This window comes from Ochotona curzoniae, unplaced genomic scaffold (assembly GCF_017591425.1).
Source record: "Ochotona curzoniae isolate NIBS_2020 unplaced genomic scaffold, NIBS_Ocur_1.0 contig_66, whole genome shotgun sequence".
NCBI lineage: Eukaryota > Metazoa > Chordata > Mammalia > Lagomorpha > Ochotonidae > Ochotona > Ochotona curzoniae.
Genome location: NW_024466512.1, coordinates 5,968,950 through 5,987,618, shown reverse-complemented (window position 1 = coordinate 5,987,618; position 18,669 = coordinate 5,968,950). Strand labels below are relative to the sequence as shown.

At 47.8% G+C, this 18,669-nt stretch overlaps 1 protein-coding gene across 3 annotated transcripts; it reads right to left on the bottom strand.

Annotated features, from left to right (window-relative positions):
* Positions 1–127: 127 nt before the first annotated feature.
* On the bottom strand, positions 128–18,563 carry IKZF5 (IKAROS family zinc finger 5). Of its 3 annotated transcripts, none has more exons than XM_040991976.1 (4): positions 18,543–18,563; positions 7,546–7,741; positions 5,998–6,180; positions 128–3,936 (listed from the first exon to the last, which is right to left on the bottom strand). In XM_040991976.1, exons 2-4 carry the CDS (start codon positions 7,676–7,678, stop codon positions 2,993–2,995), a joined length of 1,260 nt encoding a protein of 419 aa, XP_040847910.1. In that variant the 5' UTR covers positions 7,679–7,741; positions 18,543–18,563; the 3' UTR covers positions 128–2,992. The 3 variants fall into 3 exon arrangements, with proteins under 3 accessions (XP_040847910.1, XP_040847911.1, XP_040847912.1); XM_040991977.1 differs by having other exon boundaries at positions 128–3,477; XM_040991978.1 differs by having other exon boundaries at positions 128–3,474.
* Between the last annotated feature and the right edge of the window lie 106 nt (positions 18,564–18,669).

Here is an 18,669-nt window from a genome sequence, read left to right as displayed (position 1 = left end):
CTCTGTTATGGATAAGGCAATCTGGACATCCAAGCTAGCACACTATAAAATCTTTATTAGCATTTTATATATCAGAAGATTGATAAAAACAAATTTGATCCTAATTTCAAAAGAAGGAAAATTGAGGTCATTAGAAAGTGTTATTTTTATTCATATATTACAAAAGCAAAGCTCATTCCCAATATGAACTACACACTAGATACAGTTATCTTAGCATTAAACTGCTTTCTGGAATCCCTAAATATAGTGTATTTAACAATAATGCAACTTATTTGTTTCTGCATACAAAATACGTTCTTTACATCAGAGTTCTTAACACACACGTGTTCTAGAAAGCATCCATCCTCTTAGACAAAGGAAAAGTCATTACCAGGGAATCCTAATGCCACAGCCATTTGATAGATATTTTCATAGAACTTAAAATGACACTTATGTTTTGAATTCTTTTTAGTAATGTTCCCTGTCAAGCAACTCTGCAGACCAATGGTAAAACACTTATTTCTAAAATGAAATAGCACTAGAAACAATGGAAATTTTTTCAAAGTAAAAGTCTTGCCTTTACTTTAATCTCAAGAAGTTATAGCTACATACATTAGTAAAATCTGAAATAAAATTATGCCCTGTTAATCTCTTCACAGTTTCTTAAAAAAATATCAGTGGAGATAAATTATCTACCAACTTTAAAAATCTAAACTTATGTTCACTGAACAAAAATAAATTTAGTTTCACAACATTGCCTTTTAATGGCAAATTACTATAAATAGTGCATGTTAAATTTCTCCCAGCAACTCATTTCTATAAAATATTCAATTAAAAATAAAATGAGAAACATTCAATATGTAAGGGAAGATATTGACATCTTTCCAAGTACAGAATTTAACTAAAGGGAAATTTAAATAAAACCCTAAATCTTCTAGAAAGTACAACACCAAAAAAGTTTAAGGTAGATCTGCTTCAAAAGTTTTAGTGCATTTACAATTATAGCTTTTCAGAATTGACACCTTTGGAATATTAACTGTGCTCTTTTCAGTAATGGGCGAATTACAAGACTACATTCTAGCCTGCAATTATAAAAACCTCCCATGTCTAAGTTAAAACGCTAAACCAACCACCTTTAGTTCAAAAAACAATGCTTTTGTCACTGCCCCAATCAACATGTTGGTTTACCCAGAGTTCTCCTCTTTGCTTAATGAATTTTTTTCTATTTTGCAGTATTGCTTTTCTTTGAATATAATAAAATAAATGTGCGAAAGCTTCCAAATGACAGCTTGTTTCTTTGTGGCAATCTGGTAAATACTAGAGCCAGTGATACATGTGGAACTTGTTGCACTAGAAGTGGTCAGAGCTGCTGGCAGTTTGAAGCCAGGTGGACCAGCTAGGGTTCCCGGGCCTGGACGAGGAGTCCACATGGAGAGTCCCTGCAGCTGCTCCTGACCCACGAGGATGCAGAGCGCATCTCCGTGGCTTCTTAGCACGGGAGGGAGGGTAAAGGATCCATGACCTTGGCACTTGGGGTTTATGGGCACATATCACCAATATGGCCTTCTTATTTCCTGTAATAGCGAGGTCCTTTTTTGGTTAAAAAATGCTTATTAACTGGGAAATTCTCAAGAGGCCAATTCATATTTTCAAGATATGAATCAAATTTAAGCTAGGATTTTTGCAAAGTACAAGAAACCAAGTTAGCAATCTATTTTATTGTTTGACCAACTCTCAACAGTAAGCTAGTTATCATACAATAGAAAAACAATAACCTCTTCAAAATGAATTCCTCTGGATTTAATAAGTCTTTTTATAAACACCATGTTTAAATGTAGTTTATATCTATTACCACAAGTTTTGACCCTTTCCTACTAAGGCGACAATTTCATCACAGTTCCCATACAGTGCTATAACTGTACATGAAGAGTGGTACAACTGGAAAGATTAGAGTTTGGATTCACAGAAAGCATTGAAATGGCCACCTGTGAGGCAGACATCAGAATCCACGTCGTTATTTATGCAGATGCCACTTCTCCGTCACCTTCTCCGTTGCGTTTCTTGGAAATTACACAATAAACGTATAGAAAGCAGAAAAAGGAAACTCGTACAGTTTGTTTTCCCCTAGGAAGGACTGTATTTTAATAAGACGGTGACTGTACCTCTTTGGTCATCAAAGAAACAGAACATAACAGATTCTCACTAGCGTTGCTTACTGACTGAACATCATTTGTCAGAATGAAGGATTAAATGAAAGGTTCAAACTGAAAGAGGGAAAAAGGCATTTAGCACTACCTGTGGTTTTAAAAAGAAGTTGGACGCGTTAAAAACAAGTAATAATGTTTGCCATGTGCTTAAACCAGAAATTGAAGAAACATCATTTTCAATTTCTAAAGTCTGGAGTGCAACTTCCTTGTAGAACTTTTATGTCAATATTTCATATTTCCTCTTGTAAGACATTTTTTTTTACCACACTGATAGCTTCAATGTCATCAGCTGAAATGAAACCAGTGACTCAGCCTCACTTACGTGAACCAAAAAGTCTTTCAGTTAAGAGCAACCCTAAGAACAATTTCTTTGCTAAATACTGAAAAAAAAAGTTGTAACAGATCTTATAAGAGAAAATATTCTCTAATGTTGAAATACGGCAGAAGTAGCATTTTAGCTGCAATGTATAGAAACAATGAGAGCACGGATTGACCGAGGAAGTCCTTCCGGGTCAGAGGTGGGAATGAACGCCTAATGAGGTTACGACTGAACTCCAATCCTCACTTCTACACAAACGGAGACCTCAGTGTATCTAACTGTGCTAATATGTAAGCAACCAAGCCACATTTTTATGGAAAAAAATTGGAAGAAAATTTTCCACTGTCAAATTTATAGTATATAAATATAATGTATGAATTTAAATTAGCCGACATCTTACTAGGGATGACCAAACAAAACAAAAACAACCAAACTACGAAAGACGAAAAGGCAAAACCAAGTAGAACATGATGTGACAATGTTCTGATCAGTGCTGGCTATGCTGTCCTCTTGCAAAATGACAGGCAAAGTCATACTTGTTTTTACACTTGCACCCACATATATTACACTGGAAAGGGTTTTCATACCCATGGCATCCCATGTGGATGGTGTAGAGGATGTTGTCTGCAAAGTACATGTCACAGTGCTGGCAGTGGTGCAGCAGCTGAGGGTCCTGGACTGGCAGGGTTGGGGCCGGAGTGCTCGGCTGGCTGTTTCCTATGCTGGGAGTACTCGTGTGGGCACTTGGTTCACTGCTCGGCCCTGCCACTGGACTGAAGTTCCGTGGGCCATGCGATGGCCGCGGCTCGGGGCTCGTGGGAGAGGAGCTCTGAGGAACACTTGCCGACACGGCAGAGACTACTGCCTGGGCGGAGGGCTGCTGGATCAGGAAAGGCTTTTCGTCAGGGCACGGGACCACATCTGGGGACTCCGGGTTTTGGTTTTCAGGAGGCAAACTGGACAGCTGCCCTGCTAGAGTAGAGAGCTGATTTAAAGGGTTGTCAACCATGAGTTCTTGGGGGTCCCTCGGGAGGCCACCAGTTGGAGTGGGCTTTGCCATGCTTTCATAGGAATCAGTCTGGATATTGGGGATTTCGTGGGTAAAGTCGTTAAGGTAGTCTGGTTTCTGGACCACCATGGAAGGTGGACTTAAGTTGATTAACGCTCTTCTGCTATACCCCAAATTGCCTGTTTTCTTCTGTAAAACCCCCCACATTTTCTTGGTGGTTAAGGAAGACCTGGTACCTTTAATCGGTACCATCTTATGTTTGCGCCTTCGGTGATGGGACAGGTTACTGCGATCACTACAGCGGAAGGAGCACAGTTCACATTTGTACGGTTTCTCTCCAGTATGGGAGCGCATATGGGCTTCCAGGTGACGCTCATAAGCAGATGCAAATGGACACAAATGACATCTATGAGGCTTCTCACCTGTTCCAACAGAAACACAGAAGAAACTGTAATCGCAGCTCATTATGCAAAATTTCACGTTTGTTCATTCATTAGATTCAGAAATTGATGGAAAATGCTTTTGCAGGATTTGTACTGCAGAAAAGATTTAACATTTGTGAAGAAACTCACAAACTGAATAAAGATTAAGAACTCTTTAACAATTTGAGATATAAATACATTTTCTATTAGCCAAAAAAGTATGAAAATTGTTGAGGCCTATGGTCTGACAGGTTAAGCCGCCACCTATAATACTGTCACCCACATGGACACCAGTTCGAGTCCTGGTGGGGCCACTTCTGATTTAGCTCCCTCCTATTGCACCTGGGAAAGCAGTGATGGATGACCCGAGTGCTTGGGGCCCTGCACCGCGTGGGAGACCCGGCTAAAGCTGCAGGCTCCTGACGCTGGCTTGGCCTGGCCAGCCCCGGCCACTGCGACCATCTGGAGAGTAAACCAGTGGGCAGAAGATCTCTGTTTATCTCCCTCTTTGTGATTCTGCCTTTGAAATAAACAAACAAACAAAATACAGCTCCAAGTGGCCTGAATATTCTGAACCAGTAGATGGAAGAGTTCTTTCTCTGTGTTTTGTCTCTTCTCTCATGTCAGATAAATAATACATGTTTTTAATAAAAGCCTTAGCAGTATGTCTCATGATTTATTCACATAAACATTTATACATATTCCTATTTACCCAAACACATATGCATGCCCTGTCCTTAAGTAAACACAGAAAAATCCATCTTTCATTAAATAAAACCCACAAAATCAGATGGGCTTCCGCGCCCAAGTAGGCATAACGCACTAGTGTCCCCTGCAAATTGCCAACACTTCTCCACCCTGAAACTCCTCACCTGCCAGAGCCATAGCTGCAATTAGCACAAGACTAGCAGATCCACAATAAACATCTGCAGTACGAGATGCGGAGTCCACTCACGCTGAGCCAGATGCTGGGTGCACAAGGCTGGCCTGTCACAATCCCCGTCTGCAAGAGGCTCGCAGACCACCACGGTGTGATGCCAGAGCACAGGCTGGCACGAGGCACAGTGACCCCAGGCCTGGCCTTGGTGGGGCAGGGCACAGGCTGGGGAAGGTTCTCACAAGAGAGGATGGCTAAGTGAGACCTGCAACTGTCCAGAACCTCCTGCCTGTTCCACAACGGACACACATTAGTGAGGACAAAGACGAAAATGTGAGGCCAGTATGGCAGTGCAGCAAGCCAACCCTCTGTCCACAGCCCCAGCATCCTGTATGGTGTCAGTTCATGTCCCAGCTGCTTCACTTCAGATCCAGCTCCCTGCTTGCGGCCTGGGAAAACAGCAGAGGATGGCCTAAGTCCTTTGAACCCTACACCCGCATGAAAGACCCAGAGGAGGCTCCAGGCTTCAGATTGGCTCAGCTCCAGCCATTGTGGCCATTTGGGGAATAAACCAGCAGATGAAAAATTTTTGTCTTTCCCTCTCTATAAAATCTGCCTTTCCAATAAAAATAAATAAATAAATGAATACATTTAACAGAGAGAGGAAGATCTTCTATCCACTGATTCATTCCCCAAGGGGTCACAACAGCTGGAGCTGAGCTGATCCAAAGCCTAGAGCCAGGAGCTTCTTCTGGGTCTCTTAGGTGGGTGCAGGGTCCCAAGGCCTTGGGCTGTCCTTGACTGCTTTCCAAGGTCACAAGCAGGGAGCTGGATGGGAAGTGGAGCGGCCAGGACTCGAACCGGGACCATATGGGATCCCAGCACTTGCCAGGCTAGGATTTAACCACGAGCCACTGCTCCCTGCCATCAGCACTACCCTCCCTTTCTGGGAGACATCACCAGGATGGGGCAGCAGAGGGGCGGAGGCGGGGAGGGCGCTCTCGAGCTGCACGTCTGCCCTGCCTGTCCACTGCCTGTCAGGAGTTGTAACCTACATATATCATGAAATAAGCTTTTCCATTTAGTCCACGGTGACATCACCTACACTTTGAACTTCTGGAACTACTTACAGGACAGACCAAGCTGCCCTAAAGAAGTGCCTTCTCCAGCTGTTTCTCCATTACCTGTGTGGATCCTGATGTGTTCAATGAGCCGGGCTGTCCCTTTGCTGGCATAGTTGCAGTACCGACACTTGAGCTTGCCATCAAAGGTCCTTTCAAACCCGTCCACTAACATTCCTGAGTTTTCATCCAGAGACACTTCAACAGATGGGTGATCAAGTCCATTTTGGTCACCATCTGTTCCAGCTATAAACACAGGACAGAAGAAGAAATTATGCATCTCAGCGTCAACTCAATTTAGTATTTTAAAGTGGCTGAAAATCTTCCTGAAAGCGACAGTTCACGTCCCACAAAATGTCAATTCATGATGTAACACACACTTTCTGAGCTGAGGCTAATTTTATGCAAAGCAGCACTGTGAGAACCTTGCATGCTGGGATCTCACCACCCCCCACAATCAGATCAGTGTTCAAAATCCTCTGGATAAACCAGTGAGGAGACGGGAGGGCGTGATGCTCACGTGTTCAGGATTGCAGCCATGCAGGACAGGAAGAGGACCTGCACTCTGACCCAGCACGCAGCAGTGCCACCCTCCACAAGCCAAGCCGTGCTCCAGCCCCTCTGCAAGAGACCAGTCGCTCTGCCGTGTGCTACTGGGCTGCACTGTGAGGCCCAGGCTCCTACCTCGCACCGCCCAACGAGTCTCAGATGTAGACTCTGCATGAATCATTAAAGTTACGAGGCTTTCATTAAAATCCATTCTGATCCCCTAGATCCGGGGCGGGCCTGGAGCTCTGTAGTTCTAACAAGCGCCTAGGTGATGTCTCGCCCTGCTGTCAGGGCTCAGCGAGCTTCTGTGGAGGCTTTGCGTGCCACTTGGTCTCTATTACAACTACTCAGCTACAGAAAACAGGTAAACAAATAACCATGCTGTGTTCCAACAACACTTTATTTATATACGTGAAATTTCTATTTCTACACGTAAATGTAATGACACTATTCTTTGATTTTTTTTCAGACATTTTAACATGCAAAAACCATCCTTAGCGTATAGACCATACAGAAACAGCAGCCTGCATGCGCAAGGCCCACAGGCTGTAATCCAGTGACCTCTCACACACTTCACGACTACACTCCAGTCTGCGCGGTGTGCGAAGGAAACTGCACACGTTGCCCAGCAGGCTCAGGCACCTGCTGCCTTCTCTACTGCAGTTCCTCTTCCTAGATGGCATACATGGCCGGCCCTTGCTTCACTTCAAAAACAAACAGAATTTCCTATTTGGGGCTCAGATCTGATCCATGTTCCCTGACAGCTGACGTTCTGCTCCCCTCTGGGGTCCCTGAGTTTACTAGCAGCTAGCAGAGCCTGGAGATCAGGGGATCTCCACTGAGAACTCCTAACGTGCCAAGAACACGAAAACACACGCCTAGCTCATGTTCAGTCTCTCCTCTGGCCAAAAGCCAACACATGTGAAGACAGGAGTATCTTTCTAAGAAAAAACAAAACAGAAGGATTCCCAGTAGTGAAGGGGTCTTCCCCCGAGGGGCTTCGTCAGCCAACACCCGTCCGTGTCTAAGCGCTGTTATGTAATAGCATCAAGGTGCGTGTACCTCCCTGGAGAGCCTCGGCCTCCTTGTCCCCGCTAACCGAGCCGGAGATCATGTTCACATGGTGGGTCTGCTGGGTCAGGTACTCCTGAAAGTCTTTCACGAAGTCCAAAGGCTCTGGTTTCTTTTCACCCATCTTTGCTGGTTTCTCTCTCTCTCTTTTTTTTAAGTTTATAGTCTGTTATACCTAGAAAAGAAACTGAAATAATTTTATGCTATTTAGGGAGATACGGTACATGACAAAACAGTAACAAAAACTATTTTGTGCAAGACACTAAACAAAACAACAGAAAATACAGAGCCTGCCTTCTAATCTCTCAGGCAAAATAGTAAAGAAACATACAAAATGGGATAAAAAATTACATTTGATAATTAAACTTAATCATAGGGGAAGGGGTCAGCACTATGACTCACTGGCTAAATTATCACCTTACAAGTGCCAAGATCCCAAATGGGCGCCGGTTCGTGTCCCAGCTGCTCCACTTCCCATCCAGCTCCCTGCCTGTGACCTGGGAGGGCAGTGGAAGATGGCCCAAGGCCTTGGCACCCTGCACCCACATGAGCGACCCGAAGAGGCACCTGCTTCCTGGCTGCAGGTTGGCTTAGTTCTAACCATTGTGCCCATTTGGGGAGTGAACCAGAGGCTGGGGGATCTCTCTGTGTCTCTTCTTTGTAAATCTCATCCACCTTTCCAATAAAAACAAATATTTAGAAAAGAGGAAACAAACAGGATGAAAGCAATGTGTGGCAGAGATAATCAATGAAGAAACAGTCAATAGGTTAAAGGGCTATCTAGAATTTTCCACAGATGATAAACAAGCTGCCCATCTGTACTGCCCAGCACATTTGCTACCTGCCACATGTAGCTACTTAGTAGCTGAAAGTGTTTTATACAAACAACTTCACTTTTTACTTTAAGTTAAAACAACCACATATAGTTGGTGACAACCAACACGCACTGAGCTCACAGGCACGAGTGTTGTACAAGCAGGTGTTCCACACAAGCAGTGGCAAACTTCTCCTCCAAGGCCACGTGGCACATACTTCAGGCCTTGCTGGCATGTGGCAGACATCCTCAACTTATACGTTTTCAAATTCACAATGGCGCATTCAGAAGAAACCACATTTCACATTCTGAGGCTGGCCCTTCTTCAGGCGACGGACATGCTGAGTGATGGTCCCTCCAGATGCAGTGCAGGGCAAAAAACGGATCGCCAGGGGCCGTTCCCCCATCACCAAGGAGTCAGGGTGCCATGTGCTAAGCCAGGAGCTTCAACTGCCAACATTCATGAAATGCACTGTCAATGTACAGCGGGTTCACTGCAACCCGAGCGCAGTACAAGGGAAGGACTATGTTTAATACACTTTATAACACCAGGCAGATATGGCCTGCAAGCCAGCGTCCCAACACCTACTCTAGAAATAGCCAAACTACTGCCTGTGCCACCCATCATCCCATGCCCTCCGAAACCGGAAGGGGAAAAAGAAACAAAATCCCTGATAGCAGCATAGATGGGGAAATCTCGTGGGAATAATTACACCTGCTCCTCACAAGGCGTGTGGTCCAAGCTCATAGATGAAATAACCAGAAAGTTCTCCAGTGAGAACAAGAGAGAGGACAAAAGACATTTTAAAATATTTCATGTAAAAATATTTTACGCAAAGAAATCTGATCCTCCTTAACTGTACATTATGTTCAAATTTACTATTTTAAGAAATTCCACTTTGAGCACCAATCAGCTAAAATTAAAAATTACACTCTTTTCAGCATATGTTTAATTTTCCTTTAAATTTAGCATATGTGCCGAAAGATTATATTAAGTGTAGAGAGCACTAAACCATCACCACGGAGTCGGCAGCAAGACGGAGAAGTGGGGCTGCCCGCGTCCTGGAACCCCCTGGCGTGCCCTTGCAGCCCCCGGGGACTCGTGGAGCTGCCACCAACCTGCTGCTGCTGTCTGAGTAGCTCTGTACACTCAAGGTCATGTAAGTGGAATGCTACACGGTGACCCCGCGGCTTCTGTGGCTCTACATCCTGATGTACACCCCGCTCCACCTGCGTGCTTTCCAGTCACTGAATATGCCTGACAGCGCTGCAACAAGTCCAGCTAACTTATCTAATCGTACAGTGAATAAAGCTCCTATAAACACATCTCTGTTGGTCATAGAGAAGGAAATGAAACTGCTGGGCCAAAGATACACACAGACTCAGCATTAAATATACCACACACTTTCTCAGAGTGGACAACAACTTCTGTCCCACTGCAGGAAACAAGCTGTGGCTGAGCACCCTCACCAGCACTGGGGCACCACACATCCTCACCAGCACTTGGATACCACGTACCCTCACCAGCACTGGGGCTCTCGAGTACCTTCACCAGCCTGGGGCACTGGGCACCCTCACCAGGACTCGGGCACCACACACCCTCATGAGAGGACTCAGGTACCAAGCACCCTCACCAGGACTGGGGCACCGAGCACTCTCACCAGCACTCGGACACCAAGCACCCTCACCAGGACTGGGGCACCGAGCACCCTCACCAGCACTCGGACACGGAGCACCCTCACCAGGATTTGGGTACCACGCACCCTCATGAGGATTCAGGTACCAAGCACTCTCACCAGCACTCGGACACGGAGCACCCTCACTAGCACTCGGACACCACGCACCCTCTCTGCTCTGGGGCACTGCGCGCCCTCAGCAGCACCGGGCACCCTCACCAGCACTTGGGCACTGCAGCACTGTTTTCCTTTGCCATTTTAGTCTTTGTGGTAGGTTTGAGCTGGAATTACACCTGTTATAATTTGTTGATTTCTTAATGATTAGTCAAGCTGCATATCCTTTAACACGCTCATTAGTCATTTAGACAACCTCTTTCATCACGTCAGCTTCCTTCCCATTTTTTTCCACTGGACTCTCTTCCTACGGGTATCAGGTCTGTTCTAAAGATGTTCTACTCCACAGGTGCCTTTGTTCTCTTTTTACATTTATTTATTTTTATCAGAAAGGCAGATTTACAGAGAAAAAGATATTCCATATGCTGGTTCACTCCCCAAGTGGCTGCAATAGCCAGAGCGGAACCGATCGGAAGCCAGAAGCTTCTTCCGGGTCTCCCACGCAGGGACAGGGTTCCCCTCTGCCTTCCTGGGCCACAAGCAGGGAGATGGATGGGAACTGGAGCGGAACTGGCACAGCCAGGATGCACACCAGCAACCATATGGGATCCTGCAATTGCAAGGGGAGGATTTAGCCACTGAGCCATTTCACTGGGCTACTTTTTCATTCTCCTAATTTTAACTTTTGATAAACAAAAATTCTTAATATAGCTCAACTTATTAATTTCCTTTGTATTTAGAGCTGCGACCCATTTAAGAAATCTTTGAAGATGTTCTGTAGTTCTGCACAGATGTTCTGTAAAAATTTCTTCCAGCTTCCATATTTCTTTTAATCTGGAATTCAGTTTTGTGTATGGCACCAGCGGAGTTGAAACATACTTTTTTCCAGGGAGATTTTCAACCCCAGCAATATGCATCTTCCACCAGCCTCCGTCTACTGGCTTGGTGTCACCTTGAGAAAGCAGATGGTCAGGCCTGGAGCTCGTTTGTCCCAAAGACTTGTGGTCTATTCTCGCAGCCGTGCCACACAGCCTTAACACCAAGCACCTGAATCTCAGTAACTTAACTCTACCATGGCTTTCTTCTTCAATAACATCTCCACTATCCTGGGTCCTTCTCAGCCTAAATTTGTGTCACTGAGGAGTAAGGAATTTCCACAAAAGCAAGCACACTTCCCAGTTCATGAAAACATGAAATTCTTTCAAACAATCAACACTGCACTGGGACCTGAACAGGTGGCATGAGCCAGCCACCCTGTGTTAGTCACTGTGCTGGGCACCCATGCAGGGGCCAGGCAGGCTGCCTCATTTATCCTATTGTTGACTCCTCCCAGACTGGTAATTTCTAATTCTCTTCATCCTTCCTCATACCCAACTTGCTCTCTTGTGAACACAGCCAACAAGGATCTGCAAGGCCGGAATTCTCACTGTTCAACACAACTGCCTGTGAATAGTTCTTTTCTCTCTTAACTGCCCAAGGGTTTTAAATACATCATCATAAGCACTGTGTTTTTCACTATTTTCCAGAAAGTGGAGGTTGCTCAGAGCCTGTACTGTAATAACTTTCTGTGAAGCCAAAGCCAGCAGCTTTACATTTCCGATCAGGAAGGGACCCCTCTCCACCTTCACTTCCACGTGGTAAAGCAGGGACAGCCACTGGCAGTGCTAGTTTCAGTTCTGCAGGTAAAGCTGTTCCAGCGTGAGCAGCACATGCTAGGCTTGCAGACAACGCTGCTTCTTCGGTTAATTATTTTTGCAACAACAAAAAAAGTCATGACTTGGATTAAGAAAAACTTCTCTTTGCTACCAGTTGATCAGTTTAGCTGCAAAACATTCCAAACCTCTACCTGCCCCTTAATTACAACCAAACACGGATGCGCCATTTAAATCTCGTTAATTTATAAATGCTAATTAGCAATTTCCTAAAACTGCCTCCTTATTTTACTTTTAGGCCAATTCTGTAAGTGCCTGCTTTTGCCCAGCTGAATTTTCTCAATTTTATGGGTTACTGTTAGCTTTTGGTCAAGTTTATTTCATGCCTCCCTACCCCCGTCTCATAGTCAGCTCTGTGCTGCTCTACTGAACACCGCACACAGGTCATTTACAAGGAACAAAGGCTTGTGAGCACGGACCTGCAAAGTTCAAGCTCATCTGGCGAAGAAGGCCTCCTCACCGCACCAGACCCGGCATGGAGTGTCCGGGACAAAGCACAGCAAGCTGCTGGCTGCAACCTCTCATCAAAGTCCCTGGGCCAGGGTCCACCCAGACGGCCGCACCTCTTGCCAAGACCCTCCCAGGGGTCCTACCTCCAAACACCACTAACACAGGAATTAACTCCATTAACAGCATTCTGTCGGGAAACTCATTAAAAGCCACAGAACTTCCCATGTCTGCTTGAACTGCTGATTTCCTAATCATTGTACTGCTGTGTTGTGTGGCCAGAGCTGCTTCTAATACCTGCTCTTTACATTTTTGATCTTCAGTTAGAAAAGCAGTTAGCCAGCTTCAGTGGAAAAATTACCAAGAATAAAAATCAAAAAGTTGTTTTTAAAATTGCAAGCCCTGAGGCTGGCATGGTGGCACTGCATACTAATCACCCACCTGCAGTGCCAGCATCCCATGTGGGCACCGGCTCAACTCCAGCTGCTCCATTTCTGATCTTTATAGCCTGGGAGACGAGCACAGGTTGGTCCAAAGCCTTGAGCCCCTGCACCCATGTGGGAGATAAGCAAGAAGCTCCTGGCTCCCAGCTCTGCAGTGGCCTAGCTCTGGCCGTCACGATCATTAGGGAATTGAACCAGTAGACAGAAGATCTTTGTCTCTCCCTCTGCTTCTTCGTAGCTCTTTCAAGTAAAATAAATAAATCTTCAAACAAACAAACAAACAAACTGTAAGACGCTACAGATCGCCTATGTTCCAATTATATAAAAACTGTAAGAAAGAAATCACATGATATATACTGCAACTTAACATCACTTCTTGTCCATCAATCCATGTAGAAACTGGTATGTTTCCAAGGAATAACACGACAGGCCTCGATAAGCAACAATCTAACCAAGCCTCATTAGAAAGCATCACATTGCTACAGTATAACACGTGTCAACGCAGCAAAAACACACACACACACACACGACGGGCAGTGAGCGGACAGAAGAAAACAGCATTTCACACATGTGGCTCAAATTGAGGAACAAAAATGAGCCTGATTACAGAGACTGGCAGGCGCATTTTGACAGCTGTGACTATTCGCACACTGTCACATTAAGAACCGCACTGCGCCCCCTGCCGGAAGTTGGACGCTGCTTCTCAATGACTTGAGGAAAAATACAAGGAAGCCAAAGCAAAGTTACACTGTGAGCCTGAAGTGGCTGCCCGTGCACTGCCTTGGTCTGCGACTTGAGGCATCACATCCACCCACCCCAGCAGGCACAAGCGGTCCTTGCAGAGCTCCAGGGGCACATTCAAAGGTGCCCACGTCTCGAGGACCCCTTATCTTTTCTCAAAAAAATGTTTATTTATTTTTATTGGAAAGTCAGATATACAGAGGAGAGATAGAGAGGAAGATCTTCCGTCTGCTCTTTCACACCAAAGTGCTACAATGGCTGGAGCTGAGCCAATCCGAAGCCCGGAGCCAGGAGCTTCTTCTGGGTCTCCCATGTGGGTGCAGGGTCCCAAGGCTTTGGGCCGTCCTCTACTGCTTTTCCCAGGCCACAAGCAGGGAGTTGGACGGAAAGCGGGGCCACTGGGATATGAACCACATGAGATCCTAGCACGTGCAAGGTGAGGACTTTAGCCACTAGGCTATAGCACCGGACCCCAAGGACTCCTTATCTTAAAACAGCTTTCTCCATCTCAAGTTGAAATTTGAAAGCACAGTCATTGAAAAAAAAATGGCAACTCTGGGCTGATGCAGTGCTGCAGTGGGCTAAGGCACCAGTTCTAGTCCTGACTGCTCCACTTCCATTCCAACTCCCTGCTAACAGACCCAGAAAAGCAGAAGATGGTCCAAGTGTTTGAGCCCCTGCCACCCACACGGGAGACCTGGATGAGGTTCCAGCGCTGGCTGCAGCCTGGACCAGGCCCGTCCATTGTGGCATTTGGGCAGGGAACAGGTAGATGAAGATCTCTCCATCTCCCTGTCTGTCACTTTGCCTTTCAAACAAATCTTAAAAAAAAAAAATGAATAATCACCAGTGTGAGAACTGAAATCCAGCCGATCAACCGCTCCCCCACACCGCCTCCGGGACGCCGACGGACTGCAAAACCTCACGGTTACAACCTGGGGAAACCAGCGAACTGATCCCCGCCCCAGTGATGCTGTTCTGGCTGCGAACTGAAGCCCGAGCAGCCTGCGGGTCACAAACTGCTTACACACAATTCCAGCAGGCAAGGTCGTGCCACCAGGCCCGAAACGGGCACCCGCGAGTCACTGCAGACGGAGGGCTGACTCCCAGGCACGTCACCCCTCCCCGGTGCTGCTCTGGCCTGGAGGTCTCGGCATGCTGGTAACGCCGAGCGCAGCGCAGCGGCGAGGCTGTGCGGGCAGAGCCTTCCTCAGACACAGAGAAGCTGCCTTCTCTCTGCTCTCCGATCGCTGCCCCCGGAAGACGCAGCCCGGAAGCAGCCTGTCACAGGTACAGGCCCCAGGAGAGCGGGAAATGCTTGCTCGCACTACCCAGTCTACAGTAACTGGTTAGAGCAGCCGCAGCTGAAACAGACCAGTCACCAGCTAATCAAGGAGAACTGTTTCCCACACGTCACGCGACTACGGCTGAGTCCTTCCCGGGAGGACTCTGAAGTTAAGCTGAGTCTACTGCGGAACTCCAGAAGTACAGGTGAACACAGAAACTAGTCAGTGTATATCTACGTTATTTTATGCCCATAGCTTCCCCTCAACTGTCCATTTGAAGCTCAAAAACAACGCCTTAATAAACAACCTGAGGGGGCCTAGAGCGGTAGCCTAGTGACTAAAATTCTTGCTTTGCATGCACCTAGGATCGCACGTGGGCGCTGGCTCATGTTCTGGCTGCTCCCCTTCCCTTCCAGTTCCCTGTTTGTGGCCTGGGAAACCAGTGGAAAATGGCCCTACACCCGCATGGAAGAACCAGAAGAATTTCCTGGCTCCTGGCTTCGGATTGGCTCAGCTCTGCTCGCTGTGCCTACTTGGGGAGTGAATCTGCGAAGGGACAAGCCCTCTCTCTGTCTCCTCTCTGTAAATCTGACTTCCAATAAAAGATACCTTTAAAACAAACAAACAAAAAGTTCGAGGCAAATGGAAGAAAGAAATGTATCTGAGCTCTAGGCGCTGGCAGCGCAGAGGGTGAATGTCCGCAGTCCGCAGGGGCTGTGCGGGTGAATGTCCGCAGTCCGCAGGGGCTGTGCGGGTGAATGTCCGCAGTCCGCAGGGGCTGTGCGGGTGAATGTCCGCAGGGGCTGTGCGGGTGAATGTCCGCAGTCCGCAGGGGCTGCGCGGGTGAACGTCCGCAGTCCGCAGGGGCTGCGCGGGTGAACGTCCGCAGTCCGCAGGGGCTGCGCGGGTGAACGGCCGCAGTCCGCAGGGGCTGCGCGGGTGCACGGCCGCAGTCCGCAGGGGCTGCGCGGGTGAACGTCCGCAGTCCGCAGGGGCTGCGCGGGTGAACGTCCGCAGTCTGCAGGGGCTGTGCGGGTGAATGTCCGCAGTCTGCAGGGGCTGAGCGCTGGAACTCACCGTGGACGAAGGCTTTCTCAGGCTCACGTCATCCATGAGAAGTTGTCAATAGACACACGCACATACACAAACACAGCAGAAGCTCTCCCTGAAGAATCAACCTGCTGAGAAGGGGCTGCAGGCGCGCCTCGACGGCAAGCCATGACAGGGAACGCCCGCAGACCAGAGAGGGGCTGCTTCAACTCACGCCTTCTAAAACCTACTTATATATTTGAAAACAAACTACAGGAGAATTTTGAGAACAATGTGATTAGAAAACAGCAGGGTCTGCGTTATTGATGTAGTTTTCCCTGGAAAAATGTTTCAGGGTCACTAGTGTAAGGAAGACCACCAACAGCTAACTCCCCAGTGCCAGCAGCTGCGTCTGCTTCTGTGCCTGACACTCGCAGGGAACTCACTGCCGTAATGGCTGTTGACAGAGACGTGGCCCGGTGTGACCGCAGTAACACGGGAAGAAATGTTACGAGACTTTGAGAAATCAGAAAACATCATATAAAACAGAAACAGAATCATGTCAGGAGAAACCCAAGACAGGAGTTACACAATCTAACCTCTCCGCCCCAAATTAGCTCCTCCTTTTTCTTGCCAGTCCAACAGTATGTGGATGAAATCAAGATTCATTCTGGGGCCTGGCTCTGGAGCCTAGTGGCTAAAGTCCTCGCCCTCATGCACCGGGATCCTATATGGGCACAGGTTTGTGTCCTGGCAGACCTATTCCCATCCAGCTCCCTGCCTGTGGCCTGGGAAAACAGTCCAGGACGGCCCAAAGCTTTGGGACTCTGCACCTGCACGGGAGACCCAGAACAAGCCCCTGGCTTTGGGTTGGCTCAGCTCTGGCCATTGTGGCCACTTGGAGAGTGAATCATCGGATGGAAGATATTTCTCTCTGTTACCTCCTCTCTATAAACTTGACTTTCCAATAAGAACAAATCAATCTTTAAAAAGAATAACTCACACATTTACTTTGGAGATAGCCCAAAGGGACAAAAGGCCATGGAGGGAATTTCAAATAACAACCAACAAACCACTCAGAGGTCTTCAAAGCACAGCACACCACAAAGCAAAAACTTGGAATCAGAAACTTAATTAACATCTAGCTTTCAAAAACTTATAAAGTAACTCGCCAATATTACCATTGCCAGCAGCTCAAGAGCAAACGAGGCTGACACGTCACCACACAGCAAGATGGCTCCGCGTGTCTGTGACGGCCACCTCAAGGCCTTGTTCTCAGCAAATGCTTTCATGTCTTTCTGAACGCATTCATCTGCTCACACTTGCCCAAGGGTCAGGAATCGGGCATAAAAACAGCGCACAGGCCTGGCAGGGGGAACACACTTGCCGGAAATGGTTACAATAAAAACCCACCCGCACACCCAGCAAGGCACAGGCATGCACCTTCAACGTCCTCTCCATCTTACACAGAACAAGTTAACGCTTTCCTGGGCAGCAGAAGAGCTGGGGGGCAGGAACGTCAAACATCCAATTCACTGTGAGGAGCTCTCAAGAATACATCAATTTGTGACGAAGTTTTGGCCATAACAAAACTTAAAATGAACTTAAAACTTCTAAGTCCTGATATCTTAAAAAAAATTTATTTTTCTTGAAGAAAAGTTCTGCTCCTCTTAATTTCCTGAGATTTCACAACTTAAGATATCTCTTTTTCATTTTTTCTTCCACCTGTCACTTCTCTTAAGAGTCTTGGTCAGCACATTGAGAGGACACGGAATGGACCATGCAGTCAGTGTGGACCAGGGTGAGTTGTTGATTCATGGAGATGGGGAGCCTATAGGGCCTCCGGAGAGTTCATTAAGAGACCTAAACCCTGAGTGAACCCTGAGTTCTTTCTTGGGCCCGGCAGTATAGCCTAGTAGCTAAAGTCCTCTTCTTGCATGCACGGGGCAACATATAGGTGCCAGTTTGAGTCTCGGCTGCTCCACTTCCCATCTAGCTCCCTGCTTGAGGTCTGGGAAAGAAGATGGCCCAAAGCTTTGGGATCCTGCACCCACATGGGAGACCAGGAAGAGGCTCCTGGCTCCTGGCTTCGGATTGGCTCAGCTCCGGCAGTTGCAGCCACCTGGGGAGTGAACCAGTGGATGGATATTTCTGTCTCTCCTTCTCTCTGTGTATCTGACTTTCCAACAAAAAATGAATAAATCTTTAAAGGGAGAGAGTTCGTTCTTGCAATGTCTTCCCCAAACTTCACACATTCCCCAAATCCGAGGGTGGGTGTGGGAGGTTCGAATGCAGACAGCATCGGGCCCCGTCCACCCACTCTCACTCTCCCCAACCAGTCTCCACATCAGGATTCCGAGACATCCGCGCCAGGATTCGGAACATCTAGAAGGCAAGCTGACCCCCATCCCCGGGGGTCCCCGGGAGCACGTCCACGGCGGGGCGCCCCTCACCCCCTCGCACAACCACCTGTCGGAGCCAAGACGCAGCAGCCACCCACCCCGCTGGCCTCCGAGCTCCCGCCTGCCCAACTGCGCCCACGGCGCGGGCGACGACGCTCCCGGGCCCCGGCAGGCGGGAAGGGCCCGGGTCGTGACACCGTCCCCTGACGGACCACGCCCGACCCTCGCCTGCTGAGGCTGGGGCTCCCGGGGTCAGCCGGCCCGCCGCGCCCCCGGCCGTCCCACCCGGCCCGCTCAGCCGCGCCGCCGCCGCCCGGCCCTCACCTCCCGACAGCCACACCGGGCAAGCCCCGCCGCCTGCTTCAGCGCCGCCGCCGCCGCCGTCGCCCTCGTCCCCGTGGCCGCCATGTTTGTTGTGTCTCCGCTTCGCTTCCCGCCCCCCCGGCCTGCG